Below are 20,847 nucleotides of genomic sequence, written 5' to 3' on the forward strand. Positions count from 1 at the left end.
GATGTTTTATTTTATTTTTTAATTTTTTTTAAATCAGTGTTTCTCATTTCTTGCAGGGACAACAGCTGGGCCTGGAGATGAGAAATTCGTGATGAGATGATCTACACCTGTCTGGTTTTATCTTGATATTTGTTTGTTTGTTTGCTTTTTATATTTCTTTTTTTATTTCGTATTTTTCTGCTTTCTTTCATTCTTTCTTTATTTCTATTCCAACTTTTTAGATTGTATACTTGCTTTTCAAAAATATAATATTATTGTAATGGATAAATAAATAAACATTAATATATATATATTGTTGTTCTGGTTTTCAATTTTATTGAATGCTGGGGGCAGCGTGGCTCAGCGGTACGGTCTTTCCTTCGTACCCGAAAGGAACCGAGTTGGATCATCCGCCGCTGCGCTGCGCTGTGCTACCTTGAGCAAGTCACCTCGCCCTAGCTCAGTTTGCGGTGTTGCACTGCGGCTGACGCCTGGGTAGTCCAGTCTTCCCTTGGAAAAGACCCTAGAGACACATTTCCTCTGTGGGATGAATAAATGGAATTTTATTTTATTCTATATATATATATATATATATATATATATATATATATATATATATATATATATATATATATATATATATATATATAATATATATACATGTAGCTATATAAGATTTGGATGTCAAAATTGTTCCGTTTAGTCCATGTTCATTTTTTTTTTATAAGGAGCAAATAAATAACCAATGTAAAATTGAATGTAAGCTTCAATTTAATAAACGAAAACATAAAGTGTGGATGTTTCGGATTTCCCCTTTATCAACAAAACAGGATAAATGAAACACTACAGGATACGCGTTTTTACGCTGTGAACCGTCGCTTACATCAAACAACACAATGAGGGTTCAAAGCGTAAAACGCGTACCCTTGTGAAGAATATAGGTATTAAAGATTGTTCCAAGTATCGGGAGCCACTGTGGTGTAGCACATCTGACCGGTAATCAGAAGGTATGAGGTTCAATCCCCAATCCCAATCGAGGTCGACTGGTTTTATCGGATGGTTTTTTTTTTTCTTGTATTTTTCTTTCTTGCTTTGTCTGGCACCTTTCATATACACTTGTTCAGATCTTTATCTTACACCGGTGCATGCTCCTTAATTTCTTAATTCGGAAGGGAGAAGGCTATATCAAACAGAGAAATGAAATGTTCAGTAGCTCCTCGCCGTATTGAGAGTATGCCAATGACGTCACGCATTTACCATCCACGGTTACTTCCCTTGAACTAAGTGCACTGTAACTTTCTATCGCGTTGTTTACATTAGAGAGAGAGAGAGAGAGAGAGAGAGAGAGAGAGAGAGAGAGAGAGAGAGAGAGAGAGAGAGGCTGACACAGAGAGACAGAGAGAGAGAGAGAGAGAGAATGAGAGAGGCGTTCCGTCGTGCTATTCAGAAGAAGAAGAAGAAGAAGAAGAAGAAGAAGAAGAAGAAGAAGAAGAAGAAGAAGAAGAAGAAGAAGAAGTGCATGGTAGATAGACAAGGAACTTACCTCGTTTAATTATATGCCGGGAGCTTAACAAATCTATAACTTATGAGGTCATGTGTTCAGCGCTGGAAGGATGCTTTTCACAGAGCTCTTAAAATTATTGCATTTTACGGCTGTTTTAAGTGTTATTTCTATATAGGACGAATTTTATTTCATATTCAGGGGATTTCTTATGACTTTGTGCTCCTTTTGACGAAATTTCGTGAATTTTAAATAATTAATTTAGCAATATTTTAAAGTTTTGTAAATATTTGCAAGGATTTTTTCATCTATTGAGACCATATTTCTTTACGTTTTACGATTTTAAGAAAAAACAAAAACAACAGTGAGCTATCTCTTATTACAACGGTCGACGATGAACATCGAAAATTACAACACCTAATTATTGTTATAACTATTCACCCCAACACCTACGGACAATACGACACACAATTAATAATACACCAAATTTAGAAATAGTGAACATTTTGAGATCTTTTGAATTATTCAAGGCATACATAAAAATAACAAAAAGAGGAAATAAAGGTGGAAGGAAACAAAAACAAAAACCAGGAGAAGCCAAAGAAAACATAAAAAACAACTCAGTCACATAAAAATGCAATAATTTATTTTTTACTAATAACAATGACGGAAGGCAACGGAAAACCACCGTCACTAACAAACTTTCCCAGGACATCAGCTGTCCCGAACACGTTTAACGTTTCAAACTTGTGCGAAATGAAACAATCACATTGGCTACGTGGAATATACGTACATTCAACCATTTAGGAAAATTTGAAAAGGTTATTCAAGAAATGAAAAAGTTCCAAATTAACATCCTTGGAATCTCAGAATCGAAGTGGACGGGAGAAGGAGTAGTTAAAGAAGATGATTTTGTATTGTATTATGCAGGTGGAAAACATCATGAAAAAGTAGTTGGAATTCTTTTAGACAAATTAACATCAAAGTGATATTTAGATCATGTTGCAATCTCAGAAAGAGTTATTTTAGTAAAGGTGAAAGGAAACCCGTTTAATGTTAATATTATTCAAATATACGCCCCAACATCAGACAGTGACGAAAACACAATTGAGACATTCTATCAAGATATGGAACAAGCATTAAAACAATGTAAATCTGATGAAATTCGTTTAATAATTGGTGATTTCAATGCAAAGGTTGGTAACGAGAGAGTTGAAAATATCGTTGGCCCCTACGAACTAGGTACCAAAAATGATAGAGGGGAAAGACTTGTCGACTGGTGCAGATAGGAAAACCTTACTATTGTCAATACATGGTTTAAAAACCATGATAGAAAGAAGTGGACATGGATAAGCCCAGGTGGCCTTTATAAAAATCTGATAGACTTTATTCTGGTCCAACATCGATTCAGAAATATCGTACGCAACGCAACAACTATTCGAAGCGCAGATTGTAATAGTGACCACAGACCTGTCAAGGCCACACTAAAAATAAAACTTAAACAAATCAAGAAAAAGAAAGTGGAACCAAAACTGCAATTAGATCTATTGAGAATTAACCATCAAATAAAAAAATGATTACAAAGAATGCGTGAAAGAAAAAAAGTGAAAACTTGACCTCAGATATAGACATAGATGAGTACTGGAATCAAGTATCGAACTGCATCACAGAATCTGCAAGAGAAACTATTCCATATGTGAAAAAACACGAACCAAAACATAAGTGGATGGATGACAAGATTTTGAAACTGATGAATGAAAGACGAAAACTAGAACGCCACAGCAATGAATATAAAGAAGCTAATAAGATTATAAAATGTGAGTGTAAGAGAGCAAAGGAAGATTATATTGAACATGAATGTCACAGAATTGAAAGACTAAAACAATCTAACACCAAACAATTCTACCAGTCAATACAAGATCACAAGATCTAAGTGGAAAACGATAAGCCGTGGCAAGAAAATGCGTTAAAGACGCAAACAGTAATATACAACGAAATTTTGTAACTTTGGGCAGTATACATAAAAAAATCTATACGCGTATGACAAAAGAGGGACGCGCTTGGATAAAGAAATCTCTACTGTGAACACGGGTCCTCAGATTATGCCAGAAGAATTAGAAGCTGCTTACAAAGAGATGAAAAAGGGGAAAGCGGTATGTCAAGATAGCTTCTCAACAGAATTGATTGACGCCCTCGACGATCTGGGAATAGACATTCTGACAAAAGCCTTTAATGTCTTATATGAAAAGGGTGAATTGCCTAATGTCTTAAGACAATCGGTATTCAGTACGATACCCAAAAAACAAGGAACTATTGACTGTGACCAACACAGAACAATCAGCATAATGAGCCAGGCCACAAAAATTATGTTAAGAATACTTATGAAAAGAATGAAGAGCAAGATCTCTCCAGAGATAAGTGTCGAGCAGTTTGGTTTTGTTAAAGAAAAGGGTACGGTAAATGCAATCTTTACATTGAAAACATTACTGCAACGGTCAATCGAAAAACAAAAATCACTTAATCTATGCTTCATTGATTATTCCAAAGCTTTTGATTCAGCACAGCACGATACGCTATTCAAAATCTTAGAAAAGATCGGTATAGACAGTAAAGACCTTCGACTTGTGGAAAACTTATATTGGAATCAAACAGCGTGTGTCAAACTGGATAATGAAACATCCGACTTCTTTAACATCGTGAAGGGAGTAAGACAAGGTTGCGTTTTATCACCGGACCTTTTTAACACATATATTGAAATAATATTCAAAGAAATTGAAGATATGAAAGGCGTCGTCGTTGGAGGGCAGACTATGAATAGCAAAAGATACGCAGACGATGGTACTCTGATGACCTGCTCTCCAGAACACGTGCAGAAAATTTTAGATATAGTGGTGTGCAAAAGTGAAGAGATGGGCCTGAAACTAAATATTAAGAAAACCGAATGCATGGTGGTCTCAAAGAATGACAACAACACGACCTTCCACTTGTCAAGCAAAGGAGAGACCATCAAACAAGTAAAGAAATTTAAATATTTAGGCACTATCATCACCCATGACGCACGTGACATAGAGGATATAAAACAAAGAATAGCAATAACGATAAACGTGTTCCATAAAATACGACCAGTGGTGTCAAACAACAACCTAAAGTACCCTTTTGTGAAACGTGGACGCTTGACAAAGAATGTACGAGGAGGTTAGAGGCATTTGAGATGTGGGTGTATAGAAGAATGTTGAGGGTATCATGGACAGACAGGTGTACGAACGAGGAAGTGTTGGAGAATGTGAGAAAGGGAAGAATACTGATCGATAACATCAGAAAGAGGCAGTTATGGTTTCTGGGACATGTGTGGAGAAGAGACGGAATAGAAAAGTTGGTAACATCTGGGATGATTGAAGGAAAGAGAGCTAGAGGAAGACAAAGAATGACTTATCTAAATAACCTAAGAATGGCCAAATGTGACTTAAAAAGCAACACAGATTTCATGCGCACCGCAGAGGATCGTGATTCGCGGAGACAGATGACCGGCAACGTGCTCAAGAGCACAAGCCACGATGGATGATGATGATGATGATGATGATGATGATGATGATGATGATGATGATGGTGATGATGGTGATGAGGGGAAAAGAAACGAATTTAAAACTAAACGACTTACACTTACACAATATGACTGATGAAAACTATTAGATACATCATAGTCAATATTCATCAAGATTCAGAAATGGCATATTGAATTGCAAAACCTACCCAGGCGCCGATGTAGACAGTGACCATGTCCCAGTTGTTTTTACAGTAAGGATAAAGTTTAAAGCTATTCAGAGAACAGCTGGTAGAATAAAGAGGGATTACAGGTTATGCAAAGACAATGGCATACAAACAAAAATGAGAGAAGAATTTGAAAATGCACTCATGATACAAAGCCAAAGTGAACCTGATAATGAAAAATGTGAAAAACAATTTGATATATTCCAAAAGTGTGTCAAAGCAACTGCAGAAAAGCATTTACCAATAGCTCAAATAAACAGCAAAAAGGAATGGATGACAAATGAAATTCTAAACCTATTTGAAGAAAGACGAAAATGCAACAGAGGGTCTGCAGAATACCAAACATTGAACAACCACATTAAATCCAAATGCATCGAGGCACACGAGAACTATCTAGACTGGAAATGCTGCGAAATCGAAAGAGAATACATACCCAACCCCCAAAAAGCTCACCAAAGAATAAAAGAACTATCAGGAAAAGGAAAAGCAAAGCAGCAGGAAGTTGTATCCAAAACAAACAAGGGGAACTGCTATTTGAAGAACAACATATAGAAAGCCGATGGGTAGAATACATAGGCGAACTGTACAATGATCCAAATAGAAATGAACCACCACTGAAATTCAAAGAACCATTAAGCGGACCAAACATCACCAAAAGTGAAATTGAACATGCCATGGAACGAATGAGGGATGGTAAAGCAACAGGCCCTGATGAAATATCTGTAGAGGTATTAAAAAGCCTAGGAGATCTAGCAATTGATGAACTTCACATATTATTCAACAATATATACAATACTGGGAAAATTCCAGAAGATCTCTGTAACTCTATTTTCATAGCAATACCAAAGAAAGCAGGTGCAGTCAGATGCGAAAATTTTAGAACTATAAGTTTAATAAGCCACATCAACAAAATACTGTTGCGTATAATTATCAACAGGCTAAGGAATAAGATTAACCCCGAAATCGCAGAAGAACAATATGGATTCCAACCTGACAGAGGGACAAGGAACGCAATATACCTCCTCCGTGTTTTAAGTGAAAGAGCTATACAGGTTCAGACCCCACTATACCTCTGTTTTGTCGACTACAAAAAAGCTTTTGATAGAGTACGCCACGAAGAAATACTAAAACAACTGCACTCCATTGGCGCTGATGAGAAAGACCTCAGACTCATGCAAACATTATACTACACCCAGCAGGCATCTATCAAAATCGGAAACTCTACAGGAAATTCCATTCCTATTAAGAAAGGAGTCCGTCAAGGGTGTGTTGCCTCACCAGATCTGTTTAATCTATACCAAGAAACAATCATGAGGGGCATAAATAATATGGAGGGAATAAAAGTGGGAGGTCACAACATAAATAATATAAGATACGCAGACGATACGGTACTCATTGCAACATCAGAAATCCAACTTCAAAAGATTGTTGACAAAGTGGTAGTAGATAGTGAAGCCATGGGAATGGAAGTGAATATCACCAAAACGGAATGCATGGTAATACAGAAAAACCCCGAAAACAACAACACCTGCAATATAACGATTCACGGCGAGCAACTTACCAACGTAGAAAGTTTTAAATACCTAGGTTCAATAGTGACAACAGATGGAAGATGTAACCGAGACATACGAGCAAGAATAACTCAAGCCAAACAGGCCTTCATGGACCTGGGAAACATTTTGAAAAACAAACAGATGTCGTTCGGGATTAGATTCCGAGTCTTGAAGTGCTACGTGTGGCCAATCTTGTTATACGGATGCGAAAGCTGGACTACAAATGCAGAAACACAAAAGAACATTGAAGCTTTTGAAATGTGGTGCTTGAGAAGGATGCAGAGAATATCGTATACTGCACACAAAACGAACGAAGAAGTGCTAAAACAAACATACCAACAAAGGAAACTAATGCCCTTAATAGTGGATCGACAACTATCCTTTTTCGGACACATAGTAAGGAAAGATAAGAATGAATACCTGGCAAGTTGTGGAAAAATACCTGGTAAACGCGCCCGGGGGAGACAAAGAAAAACACTCATAGACCAACTGAAGGGCTTCACCAGCCTAACAATCCAAGAGCTGTTTGAAAAGGCAAGAGACAGGGAGGAATGGAGAGAGATAATTCATGCAGTATCCGAAGCCTGGACCAGGCATGGAACCTAGAAGAAGAAGAAGTCAATATTCAATTTTCCTTCATTTTCATTGTTGCTGTATTGAGTAAGAATTTGTATTGCTCCAAATTGATCGGTATTTTCGTTGAGGGTTCACAGTCCAGACCAAAAGCTATCGTCGTTAGTATTTTGTTGTTTAAATTTTTAACTCTATGCTTTCATTCTTATTCAATGTGGACTGTAATTTCTGCATAAATTGTTATTATCTGTACTTATACTTACAAATTCACACACAAAAGCTAAGGCTAAGAAGATCTATCATTATCATCACTATCTCGAGATCACCCTTTTATCAAGCTCTAGAAGTTCTAGACTTGACTTCATGTCTGGTCGAGCCTCTGGTGTATTGATTGTCAAACGACAATCGCTAATCTGGAATTGAAGTTGAAAATGGATGGAACTGTACTGTAATTAAAAAATCTTGTCTTACTGTTACACAATGAAGCCAAGCTTTGCAGCTTTGGAGTGAAGGAGATTCTGATTCTGATCTGAATCGGTTTGTTGATTTACTGTTCAATCTCAATGGTAATTCAGGATGAGAAGAGCAAAATCAACAAAACAAACAAAAAGTGCTCCAATACAAATAACTAATAACAGAAAGGAATTTGTTGTTTGCCACAGAAAGAGTCCCATGACCCTTGTACTTGTAATTGAAATTGTCATATCATCAACTATAAATATGACTATGACAGAGTCTATTGGGACTTTGAGCAGCACATAGTTGAGTCCTTGGAAATGACTCTTAACTCACATTCTCTCACCATACTCAAGTGTAAAATGAGTACCTGATCGTTAACAGCGTTGCCTCTGTTGGAAATAAAAATTGTAATATTATCGCCTAACCGGAGTTTTGCCTCATCCTACATGTTAATGTTAAGATTTGCTGTTGGCTAGGGACCCCTTGTGGTTCACCGTTCCATGTTTGGTATTTTGATTATTTTTTTTTAGCTGCCTTAGCTAGGTCATTTTCATCCATTCATTTTTTTAAAATTTATTATTTTTTTTTATGATTTAGGTTCCTTAAGTGCAGGTAGTGAAGTATGACTATGACAGCCTCACCAGCCTACTTTTAATGTATCTAGAAGGAATTGAATCTCACGACAAGGATGTTTTTGTGCAGGATAAAACACCTTACTTCCTGGGCTTTTGGGAACATGCTTTGCGCAGGAAGAGGAACAGCTTGTTTGCGGGACGTGCCTATTGCAAAACTGTTTTGTTACATAATACTATTCGTAGCAGCTGTTGAATTTATTATCATCAATGTTTTTGTGATTTACGTTTATAACGTCATCTCCCATGAATTTTCTGAAATTCAACCTAAAAGTAAGAGGGACGGCTTTTTCGAACGACTGCATCGAAATACAAAAATACGGAGTTTAGTCACAAGTGCCAGAGATGGTGGATTTTTGTCAATTCTCCAAGATACGGTAGAGAGGCTTTATTTGATTAAAGAATCGGGCGGTGACAACTTATTTGAAAATGATGATATTTTGGTGCCGAAGTCAAAGAATAAAAATGAGACTTTTACTCATTCGGAATGGACGTGTCCCATTCAGGAGAAGCATCCTTTATATTTAAGAGAATTTTGTCTAGAAGCGAATTCCCCTACGAACACTTAATCGTGGATATCGGTGCTAATGATGGATTTATATCTAGCAACTCCTTCAATTTTATCCAGTTTGGGTGGGACGCCGTCCTCGTGGAACCACAACTGGACCAAATAAATTTGGCCAAGAAGAATCTAAAAAGGTGAGTTGAAATACTGCTCACCTACAAAATGTAGTGATATTGTGGCTATTTTGTCTTGTGGTATGACACTTGCCTTTGGTTTCGAATCCCTCTCTGAGTGGCGCATAGTTCACTGCGTGGAATCAGCGCTATTTCAGTTGGAACTCCCAAGGGACCAATAACCCTCTCTGCTCGCTACCTGCGTGAGGTCATTGGAGTTCAACTGGTATTAGGCAGTGCCGTGTCCAATGGGGGCAATTATGGATATTTATGGTCTTATAATATGTCTGTATAGCGGGAAAACAATAACAGACTCTTTCACTTCATTACTTTGATTTGAAAAATCAGTTGTCTTTCTAAACATCAGTGAAAATTTGACATTCTTGTGGTTAATAGTTTTCTTTGAATATCACAAATTGGTGATCTAATTTTAAGTGCTTGTAAATTATGGTGCACTTAAATAAAAAATTTGTTATTCAAAACTCAGCGGCAGTATCTCAAGAATTTTAATAAATATCAAAAGTACACATATGCATCTATGTTCCTGTGCAATATTATCATATTGGCAGTTGATTTTCTTGATTTATTCATGGTTTAGTAAGTTCTGTATATTGTTTTTACCAATTCCGTTCCTCTCAAACAGTTGTGTTGATCATAACAGTAAACTGATATGATTTATGTCTTTATGTGGTAAAATAACTCATAAAGATAATATTTTATTGTCCAGTAAAGACTAAAAACCAATATTGTGTATGATGTCAATATCTCAATTTACTATCAATCTGCCTATAAAGTATGACTTCTTTACAAGAAAAAAATCAATCACCCAACAAGGTTACTGGACATGCTACAAATATTGCAGTAACAATCATCAATTACAACTAACACTAACCACTGGTACTGTTAAATTAGATTATTTGCTCAAACAGACGGACATAGTATGTGGACAAAAGAGGATTCAAAATTATGAGGGCATATAGTTTATTCCAAGTAGTAACCTTTTTCTCTTTATTGACCAACTACATTCAAAACGAACACACTGTCCATACAGGTTATATAGAATCATCACCTTTCCTTCAAGAATACACATTTAGTCATTGTCTTTTAAAGTCATCTGATATACCATTGAACTCCAGACAGTCAAATTTAGAGATAAAACAACTGAATAACAATCAGAGTCAAATCAGTACAACACCACAGACATACCACAGAAAGGTCATCTAATTTATGGGATATCACTGCCATATATATCTGGACGCTTCAGTCTATAAAAAGTTAACATATTCACTTGTGCACAAAAGGAGAACTTGAACTTACATTATATTACTTATTCAACATGCAAGAATACCCTAAACATTGACACCTATATGACACTATAAAGTCAGCATTTCCTGAGACAACCACACAAAAGCAGTACCGTATACATCTTCAAACTATAATGCCTAACAGTCATAAAAAAAAAAAAAAATTTGACTTGCATCGTAAGGGATTTAAGTATAGAAAAAAATTATCAAGTCATTAAAAAGTTGGCTTTCAAATGTGCCCAAAACTCATAATATTTAAACCAGTTAAATGCTTAAAAAATAATATTAGTATTATTTTCGTCTAATGGTTTATATTTTATTCCTAAACTGATATTTGGACTTAATTCATGGCATGGAATACTATGGAGAGAAATAAGGATCTCACCAAGTCATGCCAAATATGAAATTTACAATAAAAAATTCATATCTTTTAAGGTTTTACTGCCCGGACAACAAAACTTGGCATGTGTCAAGATCATCAATTTTACTTTATAATGATGCTTATTTCAAACATTTTCTGCCGCTGGGAATTAAATTATTGATATGCAAATTACAACAAATTAATTTCATTGATAGCTCAAAAACCACTAAATTAACACCTCTCTTATGAGCAGTCTTAAGAGGATACATTATTATCAACCATGGCATATGATGAAAGAAACCCTTGCTTTGCTTGTTGTGAGGGAACAATTTTCATATTTGTGTTAGCAACTGAGCAATACCATGAAATATTGCAACAATTAATTACCATCAGCGGCATCACAGATTCCCCCTGACCGCTATCTGTTCCACCCATGGGCTGACTCCACTAATGGGGTCAGGTTGACCTAGCACTGAAATACCGCTCAGAGGGGGAAATGCCACGCAGTGAGTTGAGTCCTAGGAAAAGGCTTTTTACTCACATTCTCTCACTGTACTCAGATGTACTCCTGGTAGCTCAGTTGGTAGAGCACTTGCTTCACAACAAAGGGACTAAGATTGATCCTGGGTGTAGTCGAGATCTTTTCTAACCCCCCCCCCCCCCCCCCCACCAGTGATTGGGTAGCTGGGTCTGTTAGATCTGGCGTAAAACTGCGATAGACGAGTGTCCTATCCAAAGTTTAGAAAGCAATTGCTATTTTCCATCTCACATTATAGAAACTGGGATAAATTCCAGCTCCATGGCTCTGAAGGACTAATAATGATAATAATGCTGAAAACTTATATAGCGCTTTAACTCCGAGACACCAGACTCTAAGCGCTTAAATTACAAATTACTTTGGCTGAAACATACTCATTTACACACACAAGCACACACACACACACAACACAACACAAACCAAACCTATCTTGCTTCTCATACCATCTACTAAAATCGAAACAAATATGTTTTAAGCGAACGTTTAAAAATAGACAAAGATTCTTTTTCACGAATGCTCTGCGGTAAGGCGTTCCAAATAGAGGGTCCGAAATGAGAAAAGGATCTCATTCCAGCATTTTTCCGAATTCGAGGGACAACTAGATTTGTGGAATCACTGGCCAAACGTAAGGGGCGGGGTTTTAAATATCTTTCAATTAGTTCTGAAAGGTAGGAAGGGGCAGTACCTTCAAGACAACGATACACTAAAACACAAGCTTTGAATTTAATCCTTTTCTCAACAGGCAGCCAATGCAGGTCATGAAGTAGAGGTCCGGCAGAGTCGCACCTACGCTTCATGAATACTAGTCTGGCAGCGCTGTTTTGGACAATCTGAAGACGTTTCAGATTGTATTGCGAAACGCCAAACAACAGAGCATTACAATAATCCAATTTCGATAGTACGAGGGACACAACCAGTAGCTTGGTCACATCCTCAGATATGAACCGTCTAATGGAAGCAATCTTTTTTAGTTGGAAAAAGAGAGATCTAACCAAATTATTAACCTGATGCTCCATCGACAGTCCAGATTTTAAGAATGTGCCAAGGTTTTTCACTTTGTCAACAATTTGAATGGAGGCATCCCCCAACTTCAAATCTGTTTCACTTTTCCACTTCCTGTTCCCCACATACAGCACCTCCATCTTATCATCATTCAGTTTCAGTCTGTTCTCATTCATCCATTTCTTAACACTTTGGATACAATTTTTACTATTGGCTGATTCTTCTTGTAAATTTCTCGTATTGGAAACGCAGTACAATTGCAACTACTGCAACTACTCAGATGTAAAATGAACTCCTGTTCGTAAACTCTGTTGATGAAACAAAATTGAAAATTGTAATATCAAAAAAAAAATATGCCTAACAGGTGTCATGTCTCGTCCTACAGTGTTGCTGTTGGCCAGGGACCCTTTGTAAAGCACTTTGAGCATGTTTAGTGGTTTTAAAAAACACTTTTTTGTTTGTTCTGATTTTCTTCCTGTAATGCAAGCGACACTGAATTAATCCGAGACACACCACATAGAAGTTGACTTTTTGCAGGCAGGTTAATTGTTGTTGTTGGCTTGGGAGCTCTTGTAAAAAGCTTTGAGCACAGATGGTGTATATTGCAAATCATATATAAAAGCTCAAGTTTTTTTCTCATTTTCCCTTGTCAGGTATATTGAATTGAATCGAGATCCACCGCACGAAGTCAGCTTTGTACAGGCAGCCATCGGCGATCGGGATGGACACGTTTATCTTCTTAGGAAGGAAGAACATCAGGAAAGTTATGTGCTGCCAATGGATGATCCTGCTCTGGGCAATGATAAAGTTGTTCAAGTCCCCAGCCTATCGGTTCAGACACTCGTTGCCCGGTATTCTATTCCGAGGAATTTTGGTATCCTCTCCATTGATGCTGAGGGCAAGGGATACGGGGTGTGTATCGCAGAATAACAATCAGACCTGCATACTTCAAAATTTTTAAGTTCTTAATTTTTAGGAGATAAAAATTTTAGTCGCTATAAGTATAATTAACTTTAAAATGTCAACAATTTACCCTCCAAAGCAGGAGATAGAAATTTTAGTCACTATAAGTAACTTTAACAAATCTACAATTTACCCTCCAAAGCATTAGATAATAACACTTCAAAATCCTTTAAATTATACAGCCTGGTATCAACTTTTATTTTCAATAAGTTTCAATGACTTAAAGATCTTCTTTGTTGAAGTTCTGAAATTGGAGTCGTTATTTTGTATTTCTACAAATTTTTCGTAATGTTAATGAAAAAGATTAGGGATTGGAATTTAAAAAATTTTTTTTGGCAGTAGCAGATTAAAAAATATGTTTGGCTGTTGGGGGGGGGGGGGGGGGGGGGGGGGGTGAAGGGAAGAAGCAATTTAACATGTGTTTCATCTACTGGATCTGTTTTCTCTTTTCCACTTTTTGACTGTAAAAGCCGTCACATTTTCTTGATCTGCTTCATCTGTTTTACACATGGTGGTTCAATTGTGACTTCAATCAGTTGCAAAACTGATTCTGACGTGGTTATTAATTTTCAGATATAGGACAAAATACAATTCCATTTAACCCTGGAACTGAGAAGAAGAAGAGGGAACAACGTATTGATAGGTAGTCCCCTCATTTGAGTCCTTGGAAAAGGCTCTTTACTCACATTCTCTCATCATACTCAGGTGTGAAATGAGTACCTGGCTGTTAACAGCGGTGTCTTTGTCCGAAAAATTGTAATATCGCCTACATGTTAAATGTGCTGTTGACCAGGGATCCCTTGTAAAGTGCTTTGAGCACATTTAGTGGATATTGTGCTATATAAAGCTCTTTTTTTTTTTAACACTGCATTGAATTGTTAGTTGAGATTTTTGAACATTCATTTATATTTTCTTACCTTGTATAATTTTGGATAGATTTTCAGACAACATTCCCGTAAATTTTCTGCCTCTCTGTCACAATTCCCACTTCATATTATTTTTTTTTGTTTACTTCCGTCACATCACCCCTAATTAATGATAATTTTCACTTTCAGATTTTACTTCAGTGGTTTGCCTTGAAATTCACACCTGCCTACATCATTTTTGAGACTCTCCACATAAGAGAAAGGCTGTCCAATGTTGCCTCTCATCTTGAGAAGAATAACTATGTGTTCATCGGGACCAGAGGTTGGAATGCGATCTACGAGCACAACCCTCCAAAATTCCAAGGCAAATTAAAACAGATTCAACCAAATAATGTATTTAGTGCTAAACCTTGATCTCCAAAACCGTACTAGTTACTACAAAAGTCATAAACAGGAATGACTATAATAGCTTTTAAAAAAAGAACAAAATACCAAACATGGAACATTTCGGGCTCAAAACCCTTCTTCAGCCAACAACAGAACAATGAAAAGTTAAATTCATAACTAGATAATCAGATTGACAGGAGAGAAATGTTCGGCCCGTCCTTGAAATTCCTTGCCGAATATTTCTCTGCCATCGATCTTTTTAAAAAAAATTATGTATTTATGTTTTCATTGTTTTTTTTTTGTTGTCAGCTGAAGAAGGTTTTTTAGCTTGAAACGTTCCGTGTTTGGTATTTTGTTCTCTTTTTTTTTTTTTTAAAGCTGTTACATTCATTTTTGTGTATTACTAGTTATAAGAAGTATTTTTATGTGGCATATATCATTTGTAATAGGGATCCAAAGTCATGACATCACTTCCTCTTAACAACCCTCACAGTAACCACCACAGTGGTTCTCACTTGGAAATGGGTAAAACTGACAGGCCTGCCTCTCCAAGCCATGTTGAAAATTGGGTTCAAAACATTGAAATAATTTAGGAGAGACGGATTCGATCAATTTGATTTATTTTAAAGCAACTGTGCGTGACCATGATTTGTTGATTGCTTGATTGTTTCTGTTGAGTGTGGAACCGGAAAGGCCATCCATTTCGAGGCAGATGTGATGTCACACTTTTTGTCCCTATTATTGTAATAAAGCTATTTTGAGTCGAGGCAAAGAGAATTGAATGTTGTTATTGTTAATGTTTGCATTGCAATCAGAGATCTGTTGAAGGATATTCAATAAAATAATATGATTTGCTGTTTTCAGTTAATTAAACCATGTATTATAATATAATATGTATAAATTGGTAACTCTAGCAGAAGGATATTTTATAAACTAGATCTCTCTTATCATGATAATTGTCATGAATGTCCGTAATCATTTATATATATATATATATATATATATATATATATATATATATATATATATATATATATATATATATATATATATATATATATATATATATATATATATATATAAAATATGTACCACATTCCTATTCTCACCTCATTTCCGTTGACAACATTGTCTCATGTGTTGTGATTCAAGCTCATAAAACTGTTGAGCACTCAATAGGTCACAAATAAATATATATAAATTATAAAACAAAAACCATGAAATAATAGTGCTCAACTTTAGAATAAAAGGAGCTATTTATAAACATTTGAAATTAAGATAGTTTGACTTCTACAACGTTGTTATCGAGCGTTGCTCTCATCACATCTGCCTCGAAATGGATGGCACTTCCTGATGAGAGCAACGCTCGATAACAACGTTGTAGAAGTCAAACTATCTTAATTTCAAATGTTTATATATATATATATATATTTCACACTAAATGCTAATTTTGACCAAATAACTGTCTCTTCATCGCACAAGTGATTTTAGCCTCAGAAACAAAAATTTCTGGGTGGGGTTCCTACCTCCCATAGCGGGCAGGGAGGTACTTGCTGTGTCCTCTATCCCCTCTTATCTGTTTTCCAATTGCTTTCTGTCTTTGTCTTGGAATGAGATTACTTGGTTTTCTCCTGGTCCTGGCCGGATGCCCTGGCTGAAAGGTAAACAGTCAAATGTATAGTTAGTTTTGGGAGATGATATTTTTTCCCTTGTAAATCATTTCTCTGTTATGAAATGTATTATGTTTTCTTTATATTATATATGATTTGTAAAACATTTGAGTGTATTCCTCTTAGTGGGGACCTGTGCTCGTATCTGGATGAGATTTTACGCGGGTGGTTGGATGGGAGCATCACTTGAATCATATACCTATGATGTTCGCATGGGTGTACGATCCGATAGTGATGTCGTTTCTTCTTCTCTTTACTAGCCTATCCTGCTTCTTTGGTTTGTGATTGTATTTTTGACAGGGGATATTTTTTTTCTGTAAATCTTCTGCCTGTTTGTTCTTGGTTATTTATAATTTAGCTTATGATATCTTTAGGTTATGATTTTGATTTACTTTTGTACTATTTTTGTTAGATTGCTTGTTTTTTTGTTTCAGCGGTCTCTCATATAACCTCAATTGTGTTGGAAGAGACCTAAAGCAACAAACAAAAAAAAATGAGATTTTAGGTGATCTCAAACTAAGTACTTTGATAGTGTGCTTTTGGAATCTACATCTGTTTCCTATTTGAACCAATTCCCCTTTGTCTTACCCTTTCTTGGCCACTTTAATTGTCACTCTAGAACTTTTTACTATCCCATTTTCTCCCTTTACTGGCGCTGATATGACCTTAATGTGTTGCAAGCGTCGTAAAATCCTTAAAAGCAAAACAAAAAAGAAACCAAAAATTTACTGGCCCTGAATGCGTTACTTAACGGTTGATGTTTGAAGACAAGGCAATCTTCGTTGACTGTTTGGCTTTAATTTGCATACATATGTTGTCAGCCAAAAAGACAAGCGGAATAACCCTCGTTATAAAAAAAAACCTTTGGCAAAGTTACTTAGATGCTGCTAAAAAAAAATTCTATTCATCAATCAATTGTTTCCCGTAAAATTCAAGAAAAAATGACTCTCCTCTCTTCTTTATATATGGAAGCAGATTGACAATACCAGATATCTTCAGGGTTCAGAGAGCGGAAGTCAAATTAAAGGCAGCGCGTATGTCTATTAAATTTTTTATCTTTATCTTTTCCAGTTTTGCAAAATGTTGACATTTGACTTTCAGGTTTCAGTTCATTTAACCGCTGGCATCCACGTTATCTATTTGTGTTGCATAACTGAAAAATACCCAGACTACCTCTCAATTCATAGGCTACCCACCAATATTCTATTACCTACCAATACCCAAACTACCTCTCAGTTCTTAGGCTACATATCAATACTGTGTTTCATAACCTTCCAATACTTAGGCCACCTATCAATATTGTGTTTCATTACTTACCAATATTGTTTCATTATCTACCAATATCTAGACTACCTAACAATACATAGGATGCCTACCAATACTGTTTCATTACCTACCAATACTTACGCTACTTACCAATACTGTGTTTCATTACCTACCAAAACTTAGGCTACTTACCAATCCTGTGTTTCATTACCTACCAAAACTTAGGCTACTTACCAATCCTGTGTTTCATTACCTATCAATACTTGGATTACATATCAATACATAGACTACTTACAAATAATGTGTTTCATAACCTACCGATAATTAGATAACCTATCTATCTTATTTTCTTTAATTTGTTTTCCCCTGTAAATTCGTCATGACTGTAATTTTGCCCTGTTACATCCCCATAATCAAAACGTGCCAACCATTTTTTTGGACAAATATTTTAATAGAATTATCTTCTCTTTGTAAAGGTTTTATTGACAAACTATTTATGTCATTGTGTAGAGGGAATCGTTAACATTCCAGACCTGCCAATCCCTCACATTCTTTTGGCAAGCATTAAAAAAAAAAAAGAAGAAAATCCCCTATTCCCCCTTCCCCTTTTTTTATTACCATTATCATCATTTTTTGAAAATCAGAATTTTAGAGACAATGGCGGAATAGTGGAAAGGAAGAGTGAAAATAGGAATGATTCAGCCAAAAGTGGAAGGGTTGGCTGGTATGTAATATTCCAATAAATGTTTCATAAGAAACTTTTCAACTTATGATGATTATGGTTTCAGAACATAACTGTACTGTATACAATCTTTTTTTTCTTCTTTGGTTATTGTGTATAAAATGTCTTTTTATGTAAACTTCAGACCAACATTTTACGCAATTTTTATGCAAACACATCGGCCGACCCCTATCTGAACCCTGGACTCCAGTAAAAAAGTACATTACATTCTTACATAAATGTAAATGTTGCTGCTCGAAGCTTGAAGAATAAATAACAATGTGAAATTGAATGTAAGCTTCAATTTAATAAACGAAAACAGATAAAATTGAATGTTTTTTGTTTATTCATCTTAACAATGCGACTACCACATTATCTCATTCATCTGTAGTGTTCCATTCATCCTGTTTTGTTGATAAAGGGGAAACCTGAAACATCCATTTTATCTGTTTTCGCATATTAAATTGAAGCTTACATTCAATTTCACATTGTTGTTTATTTACTCTTACATAAATGACATTATAGTCAAGGACAGCAATGTTGAATGTGATTAGGGTCAGCGTCGCTCAGCAGTACAGTCTTTGCTTCATACCCAAAAGGTACTGAGTTCGATCACCCGCCGCTGCACTGTGTGGCCTTGAGCAAGTCACCTTGCCCTATCTCACTTTCCGTTTCTTGGGAAATGTTGCGATTAACCGACAGTTGCTATTAACCGAGTTGCGATTATCCGGAGTGGACTGTATAAGGAAAATATCAGTACCCCTACTTTTATTATTTTTATTTATCATGATGTTTGTGAATGGCTTTCATTACTACGACCAAGCTGTAACTCATATTTTATCAGGATTTAGTAGCCAAGGTATGACATTGTATGTTTGTTGTACGTTGTTGTTTTAGAGGTATTAATTTATCTCTGCCATATAATCCTATTACGGCCATTTAAATGAGGTGCATTATTTTAATTTTATAGTTGTTGTTATATTTTCATCACAATCTCAATCACCATCATTGTCGTCACCATCATCATAATCATCATTATTATCATAATAATTGTTATCATCATCATGATTATAATAATAATAATCATCATCATGATTATTATTCTAATCATCATCCTCTCATTTCCTCTATTCGTATCATACCTCCAGATTGCATAATAAGATGTTCTTTCCAATAAAAATTCATTTCAGTTCTGTCTCCATTCCGAGGACCAAATGATCTGATATTAAATCTTCCAATTTAATTTAAATCGTATTTAATTATTTATATTTACTAATACAATGATATTATTAAATGTTATTTTTTTTTATCTCAGTATTCATGACATTTCTTTTGTAAAAGTCACATGATTTCATTTCATTTGGATGGATTTGTTGTTGTTCTCCTTCTTTTTATTTTCTTCATCTTCTTTTTCTCTTCGTCTTCTTCTGTTTTTCTTGTTCTTCTTCTTCTTTTTCTTTTTCTTGGTGGTGGTAGTGGTTATTCATATTCATATTATTATTATTGTTATTATTATGATGATGATGATGATTATTATTATTATTATTTTTATTATTATTATTATTATTATTATCATCATCATAAATATTGTGTGTATCTGTGTTTTGTTGTTATGCATTTCGCTATAGTTGTGACACATCAAATCAAGACTTGATGATGAGGTTCGTGTACAAATTCTTTACAAATCAAAAGTGAGGGGAAATTACTCTAATCTTACTTATATTCTATTTATAACCAATTATTTTGCAGCCATGGTCACCAAGAGTTAATTTATGTAAATTTATTTACATTGTTTTTACTTTTTCTTATTTTTAGAATTTTAGTCTTTTTCTTATGAAACAGAATGATTGTGATAACCCTTGTTCTGACCTCTATCAATTTGGGTTGTGAATTATAAAATGAGAAGTAATTAAAAATATATATACAGTGCAACCCCGATGTAACGACATCCGTTATAGCGACATTCCCTGTATAACGCCATGATAGTCAGGTCCCATTTTATTTTACTATATATCATTAGTAATAAAAACCCCTCTATAGCGACGTACATTTCAGCAAAACCCCTGTATAACGACATTTCTGGTCAGACAAACCTTGAACGTGTTTGTCTACCATGAAATTGTTCGTAACTATTACAAGTGGTATCTTCCATTCTATGTATGTTGTCTACTCGTAATAACCCCAGAGCTAGTTATTGTAGCCAATGAAAACGCTTCTTTTTCAGCCAATCAATAGTCACATTTGTATAACACCGCAGCCAATCAGAAGGCTCGCCTTTCACCCAATGAATGCCTGTGACAGGTCAACACTGGACTGTTTATAAATCCTTTGTCCACTCTCCATTCATTGCCGGTCCCAAGCCCGGATAAACTACAGAGGGAAAATGAAAAAGTATACATTCACTACACAAGACCCAAAACACCTCCTGATATACACACATAGGAAACCTCTCTGTAACGACATCCCTCTATAACAACACGTTTTCCCGGTCCCGACGATGTCGTTATATCGAGGTTGCACTGTATATAATCGTGTTGTTAATTTTAAGGTTTACTTTTTGACCTTATGATTGGTTAAAACGACTTGATTTTGTCATGGCCCCAGATGTAATCCTTAGCAGTGATGG

General features: G+C 35.6%; 2 protein-coding genes across 2 annotated transcripts in view; both read left to right on the top strand.

Annotated features, from left to right (window-relative positions):
• Positions 1-207, top strand: part of LOC144969537 (uncharacterized) — a 10,982-nt gene extending 10,775 nt beyond the window's left edge. The window contains exon 7 of the mRNA XM_078908672.1: positions 57-207. Coding sequence (XP_078764798.1) covers positions 57-92 — 36 coding nt within the window. The 3' untranslated portion in view covers positions 93-207. The remainder of the gene's footprint in view (positions 1-56) is intronic.
• Positions 208-8,882: 8,675 nt separating this feature from the next.
• On the top strand, positions 8,883-15,530 carry LOC144967644 (uncharacterized). Its single transcript, XM_078905162.1, has 3 exons — positions 8,883-9,164; positions 13,002-13,260; positions 14,367-15,530. The coding sequence occupies exons 1-3, from the start codon at positions 8,953-8,955 to the stop codon at positions 14,589-14,591; spliced, it is 696 nt and encodes a 231-aa protein (XP_078761288.1). The 5' UTR covers positions 8,883-8,952; the 3' UTR covers positions 14,592-15,530.
• Positions 15,531-20,847: the final 5,317 nt, after the last annotated feature.

Source organism: Berghia stephanieae, chromosome 3 (assembly GCF_034508935.2).
Source record: "Berghia stephanieae isolate SIO BIC M18660-M18661 chromosome 3, UCSD_Bste_1.3, whole genome shotgun sequence".
Classification (NCBI taxonomy): Eukaryota; Metazoa; Mollusca; class Gastropoda; order Nudibranchia; family Aeolidiidae; genus Berghia; species Berghia stephanieae.

What these genes read in the sequence shown, in the direction of transcription:
- LOC144967644 (XM_078905162.1), top strand. Translation starts at nt 8,953, where the DNA reads ATGGACGTGTCCCATTCAGGAGAAGCATCCTTTATATTTAAGAGAATT. An exon ending in GCCAAGAAGAATCTAAAAAG is followed by an intron (nt 9,165 to 13,001) that starts GTGAGTTGAAAT and finishes TTCCCTTGTCAG; the next exon opens with GTATATTGAATTGAATCGAG. An exon ending in CTGAGGGCAAGGGATACGGG is followed by an intron (nt 13,261 to 14,366) that starts GTGTGTATCGCA and finishes TTTCACTTTCAG; the next exon opens with ATTTTACTTCAGTGGTTTGC.